At 56.6% G+C, this 22,756-nt stretch overlaps 1 protein-coding gene across 2 annotated transcripts; it reads right to left on the bottom strand.

Moving 5' to 3' along the window:
- Positions 1-611: 611 nt before the first annotated feature.
- Positions 612-22,547, bottom strand: EIF3B (eukaryotic translation initiation factor 3 subunit B). Of its 2 annotated transcripts, none has more exons than XM_081819237.1 (19): positions 22,113-22,547; positions 17,585-17,777; positions 15,372-15,491; positions 15,004-15,061; positions 14,684-14,812; positions 14,265-14,422; positions 10,862-10,993; positions 10,711-10,777; positions 10,270-10,316; positions 9,161-9,371; positions 7,916-7,988; positions 7,023-7,145; positions 5,572-5,650; positions 4,715-4,853; positions 2,985-3,110; positions 2,450-2,527; positions 2,068-2,176; positions 1,714-1,830; positions 612-1,097 (listed from the first exon to the last, which is right to left on the bottom strand). In XM_081819237.1, the coding sequence occupies exons 1-18, from the start codon at positions 22,528-22,530 to the stop codon at positions 1,727-1,729; spliced, it is 2,364 nt and encodes a 787-aa protein (XP_081675363.1). In that variant the 5' UTR covers positions 22,531-22,547; the 3' UTR covers positions 612-1,097; positions 1,714-1,726. The 2 variants fall into 2 exon arrangements, with proteins under 2 accessions (XP_081675363.1, XP_081675362.1); XM_081819236.1 differs by having other exon boundaries at positions 612-1,058; positions 22,113-22,546.
- Between the last annotated feature and the right edge of the window lie 209 nt (positions 22,548-22,756).

Below are 22,756 nucleotides of genomic sequence, written 5' to 3'. Positions count from 1 at the left end.
CGGCAGGCCGCCCGACCGCCCCTCCGGCACGGCCCCCGCGGGTCGTGGACAGCCCAGGCCCCACAGACGACCGCTTAGCCTCCAACCCCAGAACATTTCAGGCCCATGCGTCTGCGGCGTGCCCGTCCCGTGCTCCGCTGCTTCGCACGCCACGCGTCGGACTCCCGGATGACAGACAGAAGCGCGGCCGCGGACAAGGCACCGATGCATCGACGCGTAGCAGACGCAAGTAACCGGCTGAGGTCACACGGACTCGTTCGCCCACGTTTCAGGAGCAAAGGTATTCGGAGGCCCACACAACAGTGGCTCAAGTGGCAACTCTCGTGGACGAGGTCAAGTGTGCAGGGCTCCGAGCAAAGCGCAGAGGGGCTTCTCCCAGCAGGCGAAATGAGCACAGGACGCAGAAAAGCTGGACGGGGCTGCTACTTCACTTTACAGAGCTCGGCTGGAACGCACAACCGCTCGACGAGGTTGGAGGCCTGCCTCCTGGCCGCATGGGCCTTGGGGGCCAGCAGCGGCGGGCGGGCCGAGCCCAGAGCGCCGCCACGGCCGGGACACGGGCACCAGCCTCGAGGCTGCTACGTACGTGTAAAGACAGGAGAAAGACAGTGTTTTCGTACAGGTTTGCTTTTATTTCCACGCTCAGCCCATTGAGAGAAGCCGGCACAACCCGAACGGCGCCAGGACACCACGGGGCGCTGCTTCCCTGCGGTGCCCGGGACATGGCCAGGCCGGGCCGCACGCACAGGGCAGGACAAGTCCTCGAGGGGGACCGCTCGGCTGTGCGCTCAGGGCGGGAGGGGCCGCCGCAGCGGCGCACGACTGTGAGGAACCAACACCAGTGGCGTGATTTTAAAAACCCCGAACGAGAAAAAACTGTAAGCGGTGCCTTGGATCCTCCCCTGAGGTGGAGACCAGGGGTGAAAGGCACAGTAACGTGTGGAGATGGGGGAGTCCGGGTGCAGAGTCTGGAGCCAGAGAAAGCACAGGGGAGAGTTCAGGCCTCGTGCAGGCTTCCTGCAGCAGGACGACCGGGTCCAGCACGCGACGCAGGGACGCTGCAACGAGGGAGCAGGCGTTCACTCTCTGCGCCGCGCCTTGACAACAAGGGGCGCGTCAGCCACAGCAAGCCCTGACAGCGTGCCCAGACAAGGGGCCACCGGCCACACCATCTCAGAAGGGGACCCTCAGGGTCCGCTTCAACGTGATGCCCGAGAGGAGCAGGAACAGATGCCCCGGGGGAGCAGCCTCCAGTGCGGAGAGCTTCGCCGAGCAGCTGCCGAGCCGTCCTGCCGGCCGCCCCAGGCACGAGACTCTGGGGCCTGGCACGCGCCCCCCCCCCCCGAAAGTGCCCTACCTCGCCTGACTGACCGGGTTCTGACGGCTCCTGGCTCTGCCGGGCACACTGAGGCTTTCTCCCAGCCAGACACCCGGAGACAGTCCGCAGCCAGCCTCCTTCCTCCTCCCCAGCCCTGTGTCTTATCCGCAACCAGACCCGGCTCCCGAGACGCCCTGCCCTAAGTCTGGGGCTCGAGGCCCTGCCATTCCCAGAGGAAGAGCCCCAGCTCTGACAGCCAGGATGTGCATCGGGGCCTCTGCAGCTCCCGCACAAGGGTCCCACTGAGCCCAAGCACGGGAACCTGGGGACTTTCTCACTCGAGGAACAACACAACATGTCAGGGTTCTGCTCGTCCCCATCTGAAGAGGTCTTACCACGGTGCTCAGGTCACTCCTGATTTCCCAAGGGAATGATCTCCTCAGTGACGAAGAACTCGATGGTCTCCTCCTCCCAATCCTCCACGTTGCTGTCCAGCTCGTCCGTGTCCACGCCTGTGAGCGGGGGAGAAGGGTGACGTGACACACCCACACACGCGCAGCCGCCTCGGCCGGGAGCCCGGCACGAACACAGCAAGGTTCCCTGCACACGACCGTGGGAAACTCCCGGTTCCTCGACAATCTAAGAATCTTTACGACACCGGACGCTTGACTAGAAAACTCACACGATCGGGTAGTGAAATGTCTCCGCAGACGCATGCTCTGAAACACGCGTCTTCAGCTAATAGTTACCTCCTCGCAACTCCAGACGTTCACTCTTCTGCTCCATGTAGAGTTCTTGGGCCATTTTCCGGTATTTTCGGAAATCTTCCATCATGGTGCGTCTTCTTTCCACCAGTTCCTGTGCGTGGAGTCAGGGGGAGTCATGGGGCTGACGGGACCGTGGCCGCAGTGGGTGCCGCGAGGACCCCTCTATTCAGAGACGGTCTCGGGACTGGAATGGAGAGACGTGCTCTCCTCCTTCCCTTCACTCGGACCGACCCCCCTGCATCTGGATGGCCGGCCACCCGGAGACACGTGCCAGGGCCCAGCAGTCTGTGCACACGGCGGAGGCACAGCAAGCGTCTGCAGCAGATGCCGCCGGCCCCCCCCTCAGTCCCAGGAGCAGGCTAACCTTTGAGGCTTTGGATTGACTCAGACGATCCTTCTGTTCAAAGATCTTAGAATATTTCTTCAGATCCTTTTTGATTTGCTGAAAACAAAAACAAGCCACTCAGGATTTAAACGTTCAAAGCATCTTCAAAGCTATCAATGCGCAGCGGCCTCCTCAGGGTCGCGAGCACATGGCTACACACACATGCACCGGGCACCGGCCTGCAGGTTTCACGGGGGCCACGTCCCGCTACCGGGCACAGCCCACAGACACCCTCTCCCAGCGCCGCCGGCCCGGTTCACATCCCCTCCGCTCCGTGCACGTGTCCGAGAAGGGCACAGACACAGCCGGGCATGACCTGCAAACCCACATTTACGATCCTGAGACTATTCCTTCCCGTGGGGTCCCTGGTGCTCTCGCATCTCATCAAAGGGCACCCCAAACGTCCCGTTTCCGTTCCTCAGGCGAGAGCCCCCAAATGGTGACAGAAAAGGGAAATCTCTCCTGTCAGGGCCCCCAGGGCATCCGCGCTGCCTGGGCCCCGGGAGCCCCAGACCTTTATCTGATCCTGGCTCAAGAGCGTGGGGGGCCGAGGTCTCCACAGCAGCTGGCAAAAGCGGTCCTTGTTGTTCTTCTGCAGGAGGCGTCCTTGGAACGTCCACAGCCAGTAGGCGTTGTCCACCTGTGAGAAACAGAGGCCCGAGCGCTGCTCACTGCCGCAAGTCCCGGCAGGATGCGGGCGCCCGGGACCTGTACCGGCCCAGAGCCCAGCAGACCGAGCGTGTCACCCCGCGCTCCGAGAGCCCACACATGGCAGCGGTTGGCACCTGGGAGACCGCGGGGGAGCGCGGCTGCATGCGGCGGGGGGAACGCGGTCCCTGAGGCCGACAGGAGGTGACGCCCCGCGCAGGGCGCAGCTGTGCCCCAGCCGGGACGGGCCCCCACGCATGGGCACCCTGCCGGCCTGCAACAGGGCGCCCGCCAGGACACAGCGGCCTGCGCCCAGAGATGCACTGCCGTGCTCGGCTGGCGCCTTTCCCGACGATGGAGGCGGCACCCGCACCCTCGCTGCGGCCGGCGCTTCGGCAGCCTGTGGCGCTTCACAGTGGCCCAGGGTCTGAAGGACTCCAGCGCCACCTGGCGCTCGAACCCGCTCGAACTCGAATCCAGACTTCTCAGGCCACCGCGCCCGGGGACGGAGTCTGAGCTCCTGCAGCTCGTGCTTCGTCACACAGAACCGCCCTGACTCGATGCCTTACGCTCTGCACACGCACACGAGCTCGCTCGAGTCTCAGCACCTCCGCCCGCGAGAAAGCCTGACCACACGGGGCAGAAAGACTCGGCGGAGCTCACCAGCAGCCCGGGAGCACCGCGCGAGGGACCTCGCTGCAGACACGCCAGCACGCACACGCCACACGGAACCGGCTTTGGCCACAGCCTCTCCCGCTCACGGAGCGTGGCGCTGCTTCAGTTCTTCAGCTCACGGACGTCTGAGACTGAACACACGTGCGCACACACACACGCCCACGTCCTTTCGGGATGGCCCAGACCCTCGGGTGAGCAGCCCTCTCTCTGGTGGCTCCGCGGGCCACTCACTCACCAGCCACCCCGACTGAACGAGGACCATGCGCCAGGCAGCGCCAGAGAAGGCCCCGCCCACACGACACTGAGCTGTCGTGGCAAAAGGAGGAAACGGTGCTAGCAGCCCGCGGGGACGTCGTGCCCCTCGAGCACCGGGAAAACACAGAGCAGGGCGGGTGAGCGGCACCGCACACGCAGAAACACGTTCCGGGCAGGGGAGGCGCCCACGGGCCACGCACGGCTGTCACACACGCAGGGGCCTCCACCAGAAAAGGGCGGTCCAAACCACGAACTTCCTGAGGGTGCCCTAACCCTACTGGGAAAGCGCGTGCACAGCGCGGCGCGTCCTCCCCCCGCCCCGAGCCACAGAGACCAGTGTGGGTGAATTCTCAACTGCGGGGGGGGACGCTACACCGTCAGAAGCTCCCCGGCTCCTGCGCCAGACGGAGGGGGCCTGAACTCGGGCTGAAGCCAGCCTAAGACGCGGTCCGACTCAGGAAAGGGAAATCAAGGAACGCCAACCGACTCGTGGAAAAGCTGGCTGGCTCAGGGGCGCTGCCGAGGAGCTCCATGGGGCGGCCGGGCAGGGCAGCATAGGAGTGACTAACGGTGCCCACTGCACAGAGACCCGGGAGGGCAGGAGGGGACGCCAGGCCCGGCACAGCCGGGTCCCACACTGCACCCAGCCACACAGGGGCCCCGTACCTTATGGCTCCACCAGGACACAGACGTGACAACGTAGCGCCCCGTGGGGTCCCACTCCACGTCGGAGGCCATGTAGTGCTCTGCAATGTTCATGACCGTACAGTCCGACGTGTCAACAAAAGCCAAGGCGCCGTTCATACTGGGGAGACAGAGCAGGGTCAGTGCGCACACCCTCCTGGTGTCCCACTCCTTGGAGGCTCCAGAGCAGACTCGGGAGCCTTGCCGTTGAGGAGGAAGTGATCCAGAGCCCTCTACCTCCTGAGGGCGCTGGGAGTGGAGCCGGGGGGAGTGTGTGCACCGGATTATCGGAGGCCAACCCTCTGGAAACGCAGTAAGCACCTCCAACGAAGTCAGGAAAGCGAGCGACTCTAAGTGCGTTCTGCTAACCCACGGGCAGGCGCGGGCTCCTCAGGCTCCCATGCACGGCTAGGACAGTGGGTGAGCAGGGACCACGGGAGGGTGAACACTGCCACTCGTGGTCTCACTGCAGAGACCGGCTCGCAGCCGTCTGCTCACAGCCTTCCCACAAGAGGACACGGGTTTCACACCAGGCTTGCTGCCCTGCCAGGAAGCGGTCTTGCTCAACCACGAGGAAATCCCAACACTCACACCTCCTCCAGACTGAAAACACTCGCGGGGGACTTTCATCGACCTGGTTTCAGCCCAAGTCTGGGCAAGACGGAAACACGATAAATTCCCATCCACCAAAAAAGCAGGAACAGTCCTTTCACGCAAGCACGCTCCATCACGGTGTCAAGGAACCGCTGTGACCCGCAGGGTCCCACGTCAGGGCCCCCACAGCGGCCCGCAGAGCGTGGCTCACCACGAGCAGATGGCATCAGGCAGCAGAAACCCACCTCCTCAAGCCAGCCAACACGACGAACTGTCCCTGGGGGCTCCAGAAGATGGTATTTGCCTGCTGCTTATCAAACATTTCTGGAAACAAAGGGAACGTCTGTTAAGTCTTTGTCAAGGCGCTGAAGGCAGGGTGCGGCCAGGACGGGCGACAGGCTCACGCTGCCCTGCGGGTGAACTTTCTCACACACACCCCACACCAGCCTGCTGCCCGTGAGGACAATTTTGGAAAACCCCTGGGCTGAGTACGCTTTAAGTCATGATCTACGCTTCAAGAAAAAAGAGAGAACACGTTCTGAAGCTACGTTACCGTTTGTAATAACGTCTCACGTTCAAAACAATTTAACTTCCCGGGAAACTGGACAGAGAAATCACCGTAAACACACCCACCAAGTGCAGAGACACGTGACCCAAAAAAGCCCAAGATGCATTCTTCCAGTGACTCAAACACCTTTTTCAAGCTCTGCAGTCATAAAAACGTGTCTCCCACCATGGGGAAAAAAGCCACCGTGTCTCCCAACACAAGGACTGCCTCCACCTGACGAGGTCCCCACAGGGCCCCCAGAGAGCGGACAGTTACCGCTCAGGCGGCAAGCTTGGGTCTCCAGTCAAGGGCACAAAGTGAACCCCAGCCTGACCTGGGCCTGCAGTGGATCCACAGATGGGGGCCAGGGGGGATAGGGAGATGGGGAAAGGCGGCGTGGCCTGCTGGGCAAGATTCTCAGACCAAGATGAAGGTGCTGGGAATGGAGTCGCACGTGTTAGCAGGACCCATGTGGTCATCCTTCCAAGCGGGCGACCCAGAGCCTTCAGAAGTGGAATGCACTCCTACACTGGCTATTTACAAACCTGCTTTCTAACCAGAGATGGTGCAAACCATTTCCTCTGTCACAGGGAATTCACAGCACAGTTGGGTTTCATGATGGCCAGCCAGCCGGTCTCCCGCAAACACTGCTGAGCTCCTGGCATTCCCTCACGACAAGCTCAGCACCCAAGCCTCTGGGTACGGGGACACATGGCCGATGTCCATCACCGCAGTCCCCACGCTGCACAACGAGGACCTACTGCACGTTTAGCTCTGTGCTAAGAACCCAGGACGCCCTGGAGGAGCCCACTGTGGGTGGGGGATCAGGTCACCAAGGGAGGCCAGGGAACGAGGAGGGCCCCTTGCAGGCTCAGCAGAACACGGCGGGGATGGGGGGGCCCCAGCCCAGAGACGATAGCTGTGGCCACAAGAGGGAGAGCGCGTCCACTCAGAACCCCTCTCTTGAAGGGCCCACAGCCTACGCAGCCACCACGAGCGAAGCTGGAGCCATGGGGGCCCTCACAGCTGCCGGATGGCCTGAGCAACGGCTCCTAGCCAGGGGAACATGCGTGTGGAGCGACCCTCCAGAGGGCCCGTCTGTCTGTTCTCCCTCCCGTGTGCCCATCAATGGCTTATAAGGCTACTTACTGATAAGCTCAATCTTCCCATTGTTCTTCACATGGTAGAAGGAAACAGATATCCGAGGAGCCTCCCCATGCAGCACAGCAAACTTACTCCCGTTTGGCTCCCAGGCAAAGGCTATGATGGTTTCTGCAATCAAGAAAAAGAATAAACCACCCTTTGATGGTTTAATGAAATCATGTTCCTGATCAAACAACCTTCCTGCACAGCCTTCACTACTCAACCAGAGAAAATGCCCCAAATTCTGAAGTTCATTGAAAAGACCACACAGCGGGCCTAGGAACGAGGGTGTGGGGACTTGGGTGAGACCATCCTGGCCCGGCGGGAACGCTGCAGAAGTGCGTCCGCTTGCTGGCGCCCACCGCCATCCCCAGTATAGGATTCCACGGCCCCTAGGGGCTAACAATGCAGGGCGGCCAGGCTGGACCCTCTCTTGCTCTGTCCTCCACCTCCCCTTTGTCCTCCTCTCCCTTGCAAACCAGAACACAAACTACAACGCAAAACCCAACCAACAACGCAGGCCCCACTTCCCACCTAGAAGCAGCAGCAGAGCGCCTGCACGGTTTTAGGCCCAGAATAAAGCTCTCGTCACCCGAGAACTCATTTGTCACATGAAAATCCCTTCTGCTGCCGGTCGCTGCAAGCGTCAGGAAACCCATTCCCCACGTGTCTCTCAGCAGGAAACCACGGGACCCTCGCTCCTACGCCGGGCAGGCCGGGCCGGGGTGTGAGGAAGGAGCGGGCGAGCCGCCCAGCAGCCTGAACTGAGGCGCGCGTGTTCGGGCCCGGGAGGCAGACAGTGTGCGTGGTCAGGGCCGTGGCCACCTGCGCTGGCGGGGACGCAGAGCTCCAGGCCGCGCACAGGGACCGCCAACCACAAAGGACTACAAGGAACTTGCCTTTCATTTCCACCACGTCGACAGGTACCTGTTTTTCCCTCATTCGGAAAATTTCAAAATTTGTGACCACGCCCTATTTGGGAGAGAAAAGAAGGGAGTGAAATGGTGGAAGCTGAAAGCATGAGAAAATCGTACCTCAAGAACAACATAACAAGATGGAAGAGGATGTGCACGCAGCTGGTAAAGACGTGCAAGTATCTAAGTGACGGAACTCAGCCCGGCAGGGTCAAGTCAGCATCCTGCGCCGCCAGAGGCGTCCCCGGGTACAGTCTCTGCAGGACAGCGGGGCCCCTCCGGCCCTCCCGCCACACTCCTGCACGGAGGCTCAGGGCCACAAGCCGCAGCTGGTCCGCCAAACTCTGTAGCACTCTCGAGGCCCAGGCACGGGGAGGGGAGCACCCTGCAGGGATCTTCCAGACACGGGTGTTAAACGGAAACCAGGAGGCCGCATGGTCCCGGACAGCCCGAGGGTGGAAATGACACACGGATCCACCCACAGGCGGGAGCACGCGAGCTGGCGCAGCTCAGCCCTGACCCGGGACAAGGTGCAGACACCTGCCACAGCTCGGGTGAGCCCTGAAAATGCACTCAGTGAGGGAAGCCAGCCACCACAGGACACGCACTGTATCCCTTCATTCCCACCAAGTGTCCCGGACAGACGAAGCCACACAGAGAGAAGGTGGAGTAGTCGGGAGCCCAGGGGAGTGGGGCGCTGGGGTGCGGGCTTTCTGTTTTTGGGTGATGAAAACACTCTCGAGTTAAGATCGTGGCAAGGACCGCACAAGTCTGTGAATGTCCCGAAAAGCCACCGGACCGTGCACTCTGCGAGGGCGCAGGCTACAGCATGAGGAGTCCGTGTCAACGGTGTCTTTTATTCAAGGAGAAGGAATACTTCCACGAAAAGAAACAGATCAGACAAATTCATAAGGTATGAAATGCAAACAAACAAAAACAATCTGGGTGCTGGCTCCTCTTTGTGCTTAAACAGGGAGTTAAGAGAAAAATGCTTTTGTTTTCACCCTCTATAGGAAGACAGGCGGGTGCCTGAACCCGTCCTCGCGACCTTGTGAACGGGTCACCCTGCTCCTCAGCCAGAAGGTTACAAGGGCTCCAGCCAGGACAGCCAGCTAACCGCTTTCAGTAACCCGTGGGTCTGAACATGACCCCCAAATTCAAACAAGTAATCCGTCAACACCCGTCAAGCAGGAGGCGGGCGTGGAGCTGGAAGGAGGGGTACCCACTCACCTGGGTCCCTTTGGGGGTCCTATCCACTTTAACACACAAGTAATCCCCATTTTTCTGCCAGTGCAGCTTGCAGTCCACCACGTTGAACAGATTCCTAACCCTGATCTCTTGTCTGGTGGGAAGCTGCATCAGGGTCACCCTGGCCGGGATATCTTTGTCCTCAGGCACCCAAAAGGCTATGATGTTACCCCCGGGAGACCACGAGAAGTCCCTGCAGAATGAAGAGAACACAGTGTCAGCCAACCACTGGCTAGGACGCTGTGGGGAAGGGGGCGCAGCGGAGATCAGGCTCGCCGGCTGGAAACCAGCCCAGGCCTCCCTGACAGCTGGCGGCTGCCCGTCTGGCCCCCGCCACCTGGGGCGTCAGCGTGCTCGCTCTGCCAGTGAGGGGCGGCGGGGCTCCACACGGCCGCACCCTGGGCTGCTGGACCTGGAGGACGCCGGATGCGCTCTCTGGCGCTAAGGGAACAGCACAGCTCGGAGGATCCCGCGGCGGGAGGACAACGGCCTCCACCCTGCAGTGACCTCGAGGCCTGGTGCCCTCATGAACCACAAAGACTACCTTTCCTGTGACGGTGACGGAAACCCAATTCCTGGTGTAGCTCGTATCGTGAGCACCCCCCGTGCCCGAGAACTCACCACAAAAGGAGTCAGAACCATTCGCATCCCTGCACGGCTGGCACCTCTCTGCAGAGACAGGCCACCCTCAAGACGGCACATAAGCCAAGCGTGCCTGCCCTGGGCCATTCCCCCCAAAGCCCCCCAAGCCCCCCACTCGGTCAGTGGAGTTCACAGAAGCCTCTCGACTAAGTGCCCTCCTTCACCCTCCGCCCCCGTCTTCCCCAAAGAAAGCAGCCCGACTGTCAGTTCCAAGGCAGGAACAGAACACAAACAGAACCTGTGGCCTCACGAAGGGTCTACGTGCAGAAGGGAACGTGGGCCGGGAGGCCAGCAGAGTCACAACAAGAGGCCGGTGGTGGCGGGCCGGGGCCTGCTGGGCCGCGCTTGTGGCCAGAGCAAGGACCCAGTGTCCTCTCCCACCGAGCAAGAGCCAAGCGCTAGAGGAGGGGCCCAGCTCCTACCGCCCGCCGGGAAGAACGCTCACTTACTTTATGCCGGAGATCTTCAAGCTCTTCTTGTCCAAAAGGCCCATAGACTGCAGAATAAAAAGGCGACAATGGAGTTAAATCACACCACTGTCTCCATAATACACCCACATTTTCACGAAAAGGAAACCACCATTTCTGGAATGAGCCCAGCAAGTAAGCCTAGCAGGGGACACACAGCAAGGAAACAGGTCACCCGCAGCGGCAAAGCATCCATCTCCAAGGTCCCTTCTCTTTGCTCCCGTCCTGGACTGCCGGCAGCAGCAAAAGCAAATCGGGCCAGAACCCAGGGGCAGTGATGGGAAAGGGGCAGCCGCGGAGAGGCGCATGGAGCTCCCCCCGTTCTGCACACACAACACTGCTCTTCCCCTCCCCTCACCCACGGGGACACCCCCAGCAGCTCCCGCCGCATAAGGCCACCACTCAGGAAACCATGTCACTTACAGGAGTTTCGTAGATGCTAAGAGTGTCGAGTGTCATTCTGGCAAAGAATTTACCATCGTGGCTCCACCTGAGAAAGAAAAAAAGTGCCAGGCTCTGTCGTGAGAAGAAAAGGCCCCGACAAACCCTCCGCGGGCTACCGCGGTTGACTCACTTAAAGATAGGCCAATGGGCTGAGCTTTCGCAGTGAAAACCCCTCTTCTTCTGTCCAGTCAGGATGTCCCAGATGATGATGGCTTGAGGGTCATCCTGGGTGTCCATGAGGGGGCTGAAGGTCACCAGGTATCTGTCACAGAGGGGACACTGCTGATAATCCGCCCACCACCCCACCTTCTCTTCCCCGAGCACCACGCTGAGTGTGGAGGAGGTGAGCACCCGAACCCACCGAGCCTCCGCTCCAGACGGCGCCAGGCCCGGGGGGCAGGGGGGCTGCCAGAGTAAGCAGTCGGGACTCCTGCAGCCAGCACGGCCTCCAAACCCTGGCTCCCAAGCACGCTCTCCCACCAGAGCAGGCCACCTCCGAGGCACCAGGGCACTTCGAGGGACCCCCCGCTTAAAGGTTTTCTCCACAAAATCAGGACACTGAAAGACCCAACAGATTCCAAACCGAAGTGTGCACGTGTGCGCTCTAGGCTGAGTGGGGTGCAATTCTCCTACTTGATTTACATCGACATTTAGTTACGACAAGAAGGCAAACAGAACACCCACGTGCGGTTCAAAAGCCAGCACACGTCTATCTAGCCCAGCCTCTGTGCCTGGGGCTTCTCCCTCTGCCGACGCGGGCTTGTCCACACCCAGGGCCCCCGCTCACCTTCCTGATGCACGGCACAGCCATCTAAGCCAGGTGCCCTCTCAGACCACGAGGCAGAAGAGGCAGAAACAGAGCCCAGGCCCTGTCCAGGGGCCCCCAGGGCCTCCCGGACCCTTTATCATCCTGGTGTGCTAATTAACAATGAGGGCTGGTGTCACCTCCCCCAAGTCACGAAGTTCCCTCTACAGACTGTCCTGTACACCTGCGTAAACAATGTCACGCCATGCTGAATGACAGAAACGGCCTGATTTGGTGCTTATCTGGAAAACAGGCTTTTTTTTTTCTTTAATAAGTTCAGGTCTACATTACTTTTTTTTTTTTAATTTTTTATTTTTTTATTTGAGAGAGAGACAGAATGAGAGAGAGCACAAGAGGGAAGAGGGTCAGAGAGAGAAGCAGACTCCCTTCTGAGCAGGGAGCCCGACGCGGGGCTCGATCCCGGGACTCCAGAATCATGACCTGAGCCGAAGGCAGACGCTTAACGACTGAACCACCCAGGCGCCCTCTTTTTTTTAAATTTTATTTATTTATTTGACAGAGAAAGACACAGCGAGAGAGGGAACACAAGCAGGGGGAGTGGGAGAGGGAGAAGCAGGCTTCCCGCGGAGCAGGGAGCCCGATGCGGAGCTCGATCCCAGGACCCCAGGATCATGACCTGAGCCGAAGGCAGACGCTTAACGACTGAGCCACCCAGGCGCCCCTGAAAAATAGAGAACTTTTCACACTAATTTGCAGGATGGAGCACGCACTGCTGCCTCACCAAGGGCTTCCTGTGTCAGGCACCTTGCGGAGCACCAGCACACGATGAGTAAGAGGGCCCAGGTGCCGTCCGGAAGCAGAAAAAGGTCTACACACACAAACGACAAGTGCACACGTGGAAGCACCTCTGCCAGCCCGCGGGGGCTCCTCCCCACACCCGCCACCCGCCCGCAGAGCTCGGGAGTCCCCACGCACACCCGGGTCTAACACTGCGAGGAGCAGCTCAAGTGTTCTGTACCAAGCAGATGCCAAGCGCTTGTGAATTCGTGAGTCCTCCAAGAATACACGCCAGAGAAACAACTTTATCAAAACTAAGAAACGTCCATCACGCAGAACTTGCGGTTTACAGAAACACAAGGATGGAAGGAACCAAGTAGGTGATGCCCTGAGGAAGGATCCGACACCCCCGGCCCCGTGTTCCTCCTAAGCCCCCACCAAAGCACCACCCAGCAAGGGCAGCCGCACAGGGTGACAGGTGGGCCACACACACGAGCGCTAGGGCTGGACCCGGCTGTGGACAACCAGCCACCAACAATGGAGACTGTGGGACAGAGGGAACCTGAGCGAGCGTGGACACTAGAAGATGCTGAGGGAACTGGTCAGGGCTGCTGAGCAGGGGGAAGAATCGTGACCACAGACCATGAACACCTTCCCTTGGACCGATGCCTATTTCCTAGAGGAACCTAGTACTTGTCCAAAATGCCCAAAACAGTGGTTTGTTTTTTTTAAGATTGTATTTATTTGAGAGCGAGCAAGAGAGAGCAGAGCAGGAGGGAGGGGCAGAGAGAGAAAAACAGGCTCCCCGCTGAGCAGGGAGCCAGATGCGGGGCTCAATCCCAGGACTCCGAGATCACGACCTGAGCTGAAAGCAGATGTTTAACGGACTGAGCCACTCAGGCGTCCCTGCCCCAAACTGTTTTTAAACAAATACGGCAAAATGAGAAACCTTTAAGCTAGATATTTAGCGCAGAGATGTTACTAAAGTCCTCTCTCTAGTTTTCCCAGTGTTAGAAAACCTTTATACCAAAAAACTCAAAAGCAGAGCAAGTGCAGGAGAGCCGCATCTCAGGAGCCCGGGAACACAAGGGGCGGTCACGACCCACGATGAAGTCAGACCACATGGCAGGCGGCCAAACTCTTCTGGACAGAGGAGGGGACACAATAAGGAAAGCTCGGGGTCAGCCCTGAGCAGGGGGCACAAAAAGTGGTGCGGGAGGGCGTGCCAGGCACTGAAGCGTGAGCGGACAGGAAGACCCTGCCTGGCCCCGGGAGCAGTGCTTCCAGTTCCTGGTGCTGGACCTGCTGCTCCCCAAACCTCCGCTGCCTCCTGGTGAGGAAATGCCATTCACGATGAAATGAGAGGACAGGACACAAGCGTGGACTAGCCCCGGAACTGAGGAGACCGAGTGAAACGTGGGAACAGGATGGTGCTTAAGGAAAAGTAGCAGATGGGCGCTAGATCTCCTGCAGGCGGGGCGGCACCACGGACAGGTGAAGAGCTTTCCCTGCCCCTAGAAATGCACACAGGGGGACAGAGACACGAAGCTTCCACTCACTCCCAATGGCTCAGGACAAAGTCACATGTGTCTGTGCAGACAAATGATAAAGCAAACCCCACAAAGTGCTAAGCGGGACACACTGGTAAAGAGTGCACACGAGGGGCGCCTGGGTGGCTCAGTCGTTGGGCGTCTGCCTTCGGCTCAGGTCGTGATCCCGGGGTCCTGGGATTGAGCCCTGCATCGGGCTCTCTGCCCGGCAGGAGGCCTGCCTCTCCCTCTCCCTCTGCCTCTCTTTCTGCTGGTGCTCTATCATGCTCTCTCAAATAAATAGAGGAAATCTTAAAAAAAAAAAAAAAGTACACACGAGCTCCTTCTACACCTCCTGCGAAACTTCCGTTAGGTTTGAAATTACTGCAAAATTGTACAATCACGCGCAGAGGCCAGCACGAAGTAAGAACAGACTCCACCTGCCTTTCCTCACTGCTTACCTTTCACAAGGTGAGAAGTCAATGAGCTGAACCCCCTGATGGCTAAATCTCTGGATTTGTTTGAATTTCTCTCCGCCCCAGAGAGCAATGCCTCGCTGATGGAACGTGGCCAGGTAGGTGCCCTTGGGAGACCAGCGCACATACGTCTCCGTCCACCTCTGTGGAAAAAGACCAGTGTTAACATGACTACAGGACACCAGCACAAAGCCCCTCCTTCTGGAAAGAATCGACTCCTCTGACTCAACTGGAAAACACAAGAAGCCTCCTCACGTCTCGTGGCTTGTTTCAAAACCGAAAGAGCGAAGGATATTGTTCTCAGGGATGCAGTCTGGAAGAACATGACACTTCACCTGCTCGGGTACCCAGTTCCCCTGCCACGGAAATACAGAGTAAGTCCCCACGTGGCAGCAAATACCCACCGCTCTCTCTTCGATAGAGACAGGATCCTTCACGTCGTTCCAGAATATGGAAGTACGGTCTCCACTCTCAAAAATGACACTGTACTGATCTCTGCATTCTGCCTCTTCGAGCCAGTAACGTAAATTTCCCTGGGAAAAGAACCAAAGGCAAGGGATAGAGTATGTCTCATCAACTTTCATCCAGGAAGCCGTATTCCTGCCTCGTGCACCTGGAGGTCTGACCGACTCAGGCCGGCAGCGGCAACTCCTGAGGAGCTCACCCCCGCAAGCCACAGGGCTGCCCAGCCTTCCCAGTCCTCATACAGGTTCCACCCACTTACCAAGTCTTTGAAAGGTTGTTTTTCTGGGATATCCCACTCGTCACTGATGGTCATATACCTGGAAGAAAAGAAGGAACCGATTAGCAACACGCAGCACTAGAAGGGGGGCAGCGACACTGGGGGCTCTCGGCCACAGGCAGCGTGGCGCCACCCCGTCCCCCTTGGGGGTGGGGTGGGGACAGGGGAGGGAAGAGTGGGTGAGGGGTGCTACTGGCCAGGAGTGGCAGGGGCTGGGATGGGAAACAGTCCCGCGGTGGCAGCGTGCCCAGAGAACAGAGCTCCCCGGAAGGGCCACCAACACGGCCCCCAGAAGTGGGGAGCCTCTCCCGCCTGGTGAAGGCCCAGGCTCCCACACAGCTGGAACGTACTTGTCAAAGTCCGTGAAGAGGTTGACCCTGAACGTGTGCTGCTTGTCCAGCTTGTAACCATCAGCATTCTTCACGGCGTCCAAGGCGTGGCCAGGGGATGCGTATTCTAGGAACGTATACCTGAATTGAGACAAAGTGCAAGGCAGATTGTTAAGACCAGGCAGGCTGTGCTCAACACACCAAGACCCGTCCACGTGACTTGGAAGCACCATCAAGGCCTGTGCCCTATCTACTGCCACGTCCCCCAGAGTCAAGTCACCGGCAGAGCGGTTCCTTAAACACATGTGAAATCCTAACAGGAGATCTGAAGTCCCTAATGCCACGGTCACAAATCAGACAAGAGTTAACGAATCAAAATGTTTACTACCCTGACCGTGGTAATGGTTTCACGGATACGTACATGTCGAGACTTATGAGATCATGCACTCTAAGACTATGCAAGCATGGCAATTTTCAAATAAAGCTATTAGAAAATCTGAGACCGGAGCGCCTGGGTGGCTCAGTTGGTTGAGCGACTGCCTTCGGCTCAGGTCATGATCCTGGAGTCCCGGGATCAAGTCCCACATCGGGCTCCCTGCTCAGCAGGGGGTCTGCTTCTCTCTCTGATCCTCCTCCCTCTCATGCTCTCTGTCTCTCATTCTCTCTCTCTCAAATAAATAAATAAAATCTTAAAAAAAAAAAATTAAAGAAAATCTGAGACCATGATTTTGTGTATTAAAAGCAAAATTATAGGGGCACCTGGGTGGTGCAGTCAGCTAAGCGTCAGACTCCTGGTTTTGGCTCAGGTCATGACCTCAGGGTCGTGGGATCGAGCCCTGTGTTGGGCTCCACGCAGTCAGCATTGAGTCTGCTTGGCACTCTTTCTCCCTTCTCCCTCTGCCCCTCCCCCACAAATACATCTTTTATAAAAAGCAAAATCATAAAGGCTTTCACAGCATGTTTCATTATAACAAAACATACAACACAAGCAACTGCTGGTCAAAAAGAGGTTATCCTTCCACCTGATTTCTAAAAAAATGCAAGGAGCATAACCGGCATTTGGCAGTTTTTTTAAAATGATTTTCTTTTTGAAGATTTTTTTATTTATTCATTTGAGACGCAGAGATAGAGAGAGAGAGAGAGAAAGAGAGCGCGAGCAGGGGGAGAGGCAGAGGGAGAAGCAGGCTCCCTGCTGAGCCAGGAGCCGGACATGGGACTCGATCCCAGGACCCTGGGATCATGACCCGAGCCGAAGGCAGATGCTTAACCATCTGAGCCACCCAGGCGCCCCTAAAAATGATTTCTTAAAAGCTATCATAGGTAGTTTCAAAATCTGAATTAAAAAAGCATAAATGTTATCATCTTCTCGTTCCTGTGCTATAAAAGACGAGCTGCCTATACTGAGACCAGTATGACATGGAATTCTAACAGAGAAAAGTCTGACGAGCTTGCGGAGCAGCAAAGAGAACTTGTGTTCTGCTGGTCGAGTGGAAACAGTTACAACCACCCGAGCACAATTTGATGCTGTCTCATGGGACTGCAGATGGGCATCTTAAGCAAGCCAATTCCACTCCAAAGTATGTAGCAAGTAAAGACTCACGCCTGTCCTAAAGGGGGAGGAGGGGTACAAGACTGTTCCTAACTGTGAGACGCCAAAGGTCAACTCTTAGAACAGCCGCGTGATACCAGAGAACAGCACAGCAGAAAATGAAGGAACCAGAGTCACATTTACAACACACAAAACCTCACACTGAATTTAAAAAGCAAATTCTAGGATGCTATCTCACGCTACCATTTTTAACAGATGTGCTACTTTGGGGAACAGTAGGGGGACAAGCTGCCAATTAAGCAGTGACACAGCTTTCACCTCAACTCTAAGAAGTATCCCCATTTCAGAGGGGGGAATGAAAAGCTCATTTTAGAATCAGTAAAATACCGTATGTAAAATTTTCCTGAAATTTTGCCACCTTCCAATCTGCTGGTCCCTTCATCCAGGATGTCTCCTGTGTCAATTACGGCTCTGACGACAGAAGATTTAAATACCAAGTTCTGGTTTCTTAAGAATTCAGCAGCCCGCCCACAACACCTGAATTCAAGCAGCACAGGGCTCTCCTGCTGACCGTCTGGAGCCCTCAGCTGAGGGCGGGGGATCAACAAAGAGCAGAACCGCCAGGTGAGGCGAGCACCGTGTGCGGCCACAGGGACCCCGGCGCCACCTGACCGCCGCTACTCACCCTTTAGTCTTTCCATCCTCCTCCGGGTAAAAGTCATTTGTGATTTTCCCAAACTTGGAAAAGATCTTATGGATGACGTTTTTGAGCTTCTCCAGGCGGTCGGGCCCCACCTGAGGCACGTTGTCGACCACGATCACCGAGTCGATCCCGTCGGCCTCCTGGGGCCGGTCCTTGAGAATGTCCCCCAGCAGTTCTATATGGGTGGGAGATTGGACAAAGGACTTTTTTTGGGCCAAGCAAAACATTGATACGTTAGTTTAGCACGTTGAACAAATTTCCAAGAAGTAAAAAATGAATAAACGATTTCACTGTGAACAAAAGAAATCAAGGCCCTGAATTGAATCAAAATTTAAACTTTTAAAAGTTAGGAAGATTTTAACTCAATGCTCCCTTTGTCTGTCGATATTTCCATTCATTCCTGAAAATAATGCAAGATTTTAAATGAAATTTTTTTAAAGACTCTAATGCCAACAAAGAGGACGGGGCCTTTCTCCAGGAAAGCAGGGCAGCAACCACCTGTGGTGAGCCTTCTCTGACCCACCCTGAATCAAACCCACCAGCAGGCACTTTCTCCCCATTCGGGTTAAGACAAAACAAACAACTCGAACCCAACAGGACCCAACACTATGTACAACAGACTCGTAAGCGAGGAGACTAGAGGATCCACAAGGCCCTGACAGCAATGCCCCTCACTACCGAAAGTGTCCTGATTCCACGAAATGCCTCACAGGGTGCTTAGAAGGCACCAGCCAGTCCGACCGTAAATCCACAAATGCTTAGGAGTGTGCTTGGGATACAGTAAACAGTACGTGTTAACCATTATTTTCATAACTACACTCAAAAACTAAAAATGTAAAAACAAAACAAAACTGAAAATTATGTTCACGTCACCTACTTTAAAGATTAAGATCATAAAACCCAAATCTTAACATCTTAGATTTGCTTCATTTCCGCAAGACGATTGGCTGGATGAGAGCAAGAGAAAGACAGGGGTGGGAGGAGCAGGAAAAGCAGCACGTGGGGAACGGACCACAGGTGTGGGAGCAGACGAGGGCGCAGTCTGCCCAGGAGCTGCAATGCCACCTGGCTGCTGGCCCACCGCAGTCCTACCTGCAGCCCGCTGCTGGCCTCGAGGCCTTTGGACCGTGAAGCCTCACCACCAATAAACTGCCTGACCCGCCGCTAGAGATGGACATTCACCGGTCAAGTGGAGGACCAGAGATCTTTTTATTATCAATTCTGCACAAACCCTCAACCCAGTTAGCTGGTCTAGAAAGCTGTGAAGTTTCAAAGCACTGGCTACATGAGGAGCTAAAACAGATTAAAGCGCCAGGTCAGATGAAGCTGCAGCAGGATACAGAGCCCAAAGGAGAGTCTGAGGTCACTCTGAAACAGCTGAGGAACGGCGGCGGCTTTTCCTTGTGTACTATGTGTCCTGGAACCTAATTATTACTCCAAGCTTTGAATTCTACTCTTAAGAATTTCAACATGCTAAACAGGATACATGTCCCAAAATATCCCTTGCTGCATTTCACTCCCACAAGACGAATTTTCTCCACTTTTGCACTAGAAATTTTCCATAATAGAAAGTTAAAAAGGTCTTTCAAAAAGAAAAAGTATTTTAATTTCAAGAAGCAAGCCCTGTTATAAACTCTTTAATTTCAATGCTTTCATAAATGATATTTAAAACATTATTTAAGGGCGCCTGGGTGGCTCAGTTGGTTGGGCGACTGCCTTCGGCTCAGGTCATGATCCTGGAGTCCCGGGATCGAGTCCCGCATCGGGCTCCCTGCTCGGCAGGGAGTCTGCTTCTCCCTCTGACCTTCCTCCCTCTCATGCTCTCTGTCTCTCATTCTCTCTCTCAAATAAAAAAAAAAAAAAAAAAAAAAAATCTTTAAAACATTATTTAAAAAATAATTGCCTCTTAAACTGCAAAGAGGCTAAAATTGAGAGCAAGCAAAGAGAAAAAAGGAAAGAGGCCAACCAGAGTCACAGCAATGGGGGACACCTTCAACCAGTGAGGCTGCAGTCAGCTCCTTGGGTTGTTTTTAAAGCACACTTACCATACAATTAAAGGGCCTGTTTAGCCTGATCTGAATTTACAAGGTTTACAATAAAAAGCTCAGCTTTTATACAAACAGTGGACTCCTTCCCACAATCTTTAAGTGTCTATAGTTTATAAGAATGTGACCATATACAGTAAGTGAATAAACACAGCAACTGCACAATGAAGAGACATTTCCTTCATCATCACCAGCCCACGCGTCTGGTTACTCTTGCCGAATTGACTCCCAACCTGGCCCCAGGAGAAACAGGAAAAAGCAATTCTCAAAACTAAATACCAAATGTAAAGATAAATAATATTCGACAGGCCCCAAAAGAAACCATCTTGAATTAAGAACTTCGTCACGGGGGCGCCTGGGTGGCTCAGTTGATTAAGCATCTGCCTTCAGCTCAGGTCATGATCTCAGGGTCCTGGGACACGGTCCTGGGACTGAGTCTCGCGTTGGGCTCCCTGCTCAGCAGGGGTTGGAGGTGGAAGGGAGGGCGGTCTGCTTCTCCCTCTCCTCACTTGCTCGCTCTCTCAAATACAAACAAACCCAACTTTGTCATGTGCTTGTCTGGCTGAGCATCAAAGGCAGCTGAAAATTTAAATGGATGACCAATGCCTGCGGGAACAAGGCAACTGGGCAACAGTCTAACATCTCAGAATCAGGAGTCGGACAACCACGCCGGAGCTGCGGGTACCTCCAGGGGACTCATGAGACCCCGTGTGCTTTCATACCACCCATACCTTCTGCATCTCGCTGACCCCACAGGCCAGTTCTTCTCATTAAACACAAAACGTACTTGGCCTACTGACCACAATCAGATGGCCTCAAAAACACTGGCGATGTGCTCAGTTTTGGATGCCCAGGACCAGGGGCCTTTTGGGGCACTCTGGCAAAAGTAGCAGGATCACAAGGGCCCCCAAAGGCCCTCCCGGCAGTCACTTGGCCTGGCTGGCTTGTGCCCACATTAGCATCCTGTCACACAGCCCAGTTAGTAATCTTGTGCTCGAACAATTGCTTTTTAAAAAAACAACTGCAGGGCGCCTGGGTGGCTCAGTTGGTCAAGCGATTGCCTTCCGCTCAGGTCATGATCCTGGAGTCCCGGGATCGAGTCCCGCATTGGGCTCCCTGCTCGGCGGGGAGTCTGCTTCTCCCTCTGACCCTCCTCCCTCTCATGCTCTCTGTGTCTCATTCTCTCTGTCTCAAATAAATAAATAAAATCTTTAAAAAAAATAAAAATAAAAAAATAAAAAACCAACTGCAGAGTAAACACTCAGGGGCTCAAAATGGACTTTCAACCCAAAACTTAGATTTTAAAATATAAGAAAAATTGGTGCAGTAAAAATGAATGCTGTCAGGGCAGGACAGTGTGGTGGGGGTCCCAGTGACACTGCCTCCTTGTAAATTCTCCGCCACCTACCCCACCACGAGGAACACGTTTTCTCGCAGGTAGGGGACCGCAGCTGGACCTGCAGCCCAAGTGTTCCCGAGCTGTGCAGCCTTTCCTGTTCTTATTGGTTTAATACTACATTTAAAAGCACACGATGCTATTCGTTCTCTACGTTTCGTTTTTTTTTTTTACTTGAGATTCTTTGATTCTGACTCAGTGTGATTAAAAAAAAAAACGTATCTTTATGTGACATCTTATTTTCTTGGTGTAGCCTGAGCTGCTTCACGGATGGCTTATCTTTCCTATTTTACTGTAACGTAGAGGAATCCACTGATGTCCTCAGAGCTCGGAGAGTTCAAATGGCTAAAAACAAAACATAAACGAACAAAAACAAATGAGCTTGGCCACCTACAGAAGTCGTTAGGAGACAAGCTCTCAGGACAAAAGCAGACATAACACCTGTAAACTGAATCAAGGTAAAAAGGAAAGCAAAGCAAGCTACAGCGAATGACGCTAAACTCTGAAAAGATCATCTGCCAACAGGAGGACAGTGGTCCACCTACGCACTTAGAACCAAACAGGACTGCGGCAGGAGGCTCAGGAGTCCTGCGAAGAAACTCTCTGGAGGCAGGAGCTTCCATGCAGCAGGGGCAGAGGAACCCAACTCTGCCACAACCTGTTCTAAGGGACAGCACGCATCAACCCCAGAAAGTGTCCACACGAAGTTGGTCCCAGGCCTTTGACAGGTGTGGCTCGTCACTCGGGGCACCCGGGCCTGCAGACAAGGAACTGTCACCCGAGATAGCGCGGCACGTGGAGCGTCCCGCTTTGCTCGACCTTAATTGCCACACACGGCCGAGGCTCCGGCTTGCGCGCTACCGCCCCTCACCACCCTCCAAGTTCCTGGTTCCAGTGCACACGGGAGGCTCCCAAGTTGTCCCCAAGTTGCCCGCCCTCCCCCGCCTTATTTCGGAGACAGGAAACAGGAAAGGAGACCCAGACACCCCCAGCAGGCCGTCCCTCCGCGCCGGACGACAGGTGCAGCGCGGGGACGCCCTGCCGCCCACCCACCCCGGCGCCGCCTCACCTTCCTCGCTCACGTCGTCCACGAAGTCCTCGGGGTCGCTGAAGGAGGGCTCGTCGGCGCCGCCATCCTCCCCGCCCGCCCCCTCGGACCGGGCCTCGGCCCCCGCGTCCCCGGCCTGCTCCGCCGGGGCCTCACCCGCGGCCGGGGCGGGGGGCTCCTCAGGCGGCGGCGGCGGGGACGAGCCGGGGGCCGAGGCCGCCCTCTCCTCTCCGTCGGCCGCGGGCTCGGCCGGCTTGGCCAGCACGTCGGGCTCCGGCCCGGCCTCCCCGTCCTCGCCGCCCGCCGCCTCCTGCGCGCCGGACCCCGCGGGCCGCGGCGGCTCCTCCCCCGGCGGCGGCTCAGCGGCCGGCTGCTGCTGCTGCTGCTGCTGCCCGGGCTCGGCCGCCTCGGGCGCCGCCACGTTCTCCGCGTCCTGCATGGGGGCGCCGCTGCCGCCTCGCCCGGCCTCGCCGCGCTTCCGACTCTCCCAGGCCGCACCGCGCGGCGCCTGCCGCCGGGCCATGTGCGTGCGGCGGGCCGCCCCACGGGGCTCGGGGAGGGGGGGCGCCCACGCCCTGATGCTCGCAGCGCGTCCGGAGGGACCCGGGGGGCGCAAGCGTGTGCACCGGGGACCACGGCAGCGCGCCCATGACAAGCGCGCGCTC

Source organism: Leptonychotes weddellii, chromosome 5, assembly GCF_054177405.1.
Source record: "Leptonychotes weddellii isolate Sample4059 chromosome 5, ASM5417740v2, whole genome shotgun sequence".
In the NCBI taxonomy this organism is placed as follows: Eukaryota; Metazoa; Chordata; class Mammalia; order Carnivora; family Phocidae; genus Leptonychotes; species Leptonychotes weddellii.
This window is presented reverse-complemented; position numbering and strand designations above follow the sequence as displayed.

Excerpts from the sequence above, each read along its gene's own strand:
- EIF3B (XM_081819237.1), bottom strand. The coding sequence starts at position 22,530 with ATGCAGGACGCGGAGAACGTGGCGGCGCCCGAGGCGGCCGAGCCCGGG. Across the intron at positions 15,492-17,584 it reads GAGGATGGAAAGACTAAAGG|GTATACGTTCCTAGAATACG; the intron begins GTGAGTAGCGGC and ends GTCTCAATTCAG. Across the intron at positions 2,177-2,449 it reads GTCAATCCAAAGCCTCAAAG|GAACTGGTGGAAAGAAGACG; the intron begins GTTAGCCTGCTC and ends CTCCACGCACAG.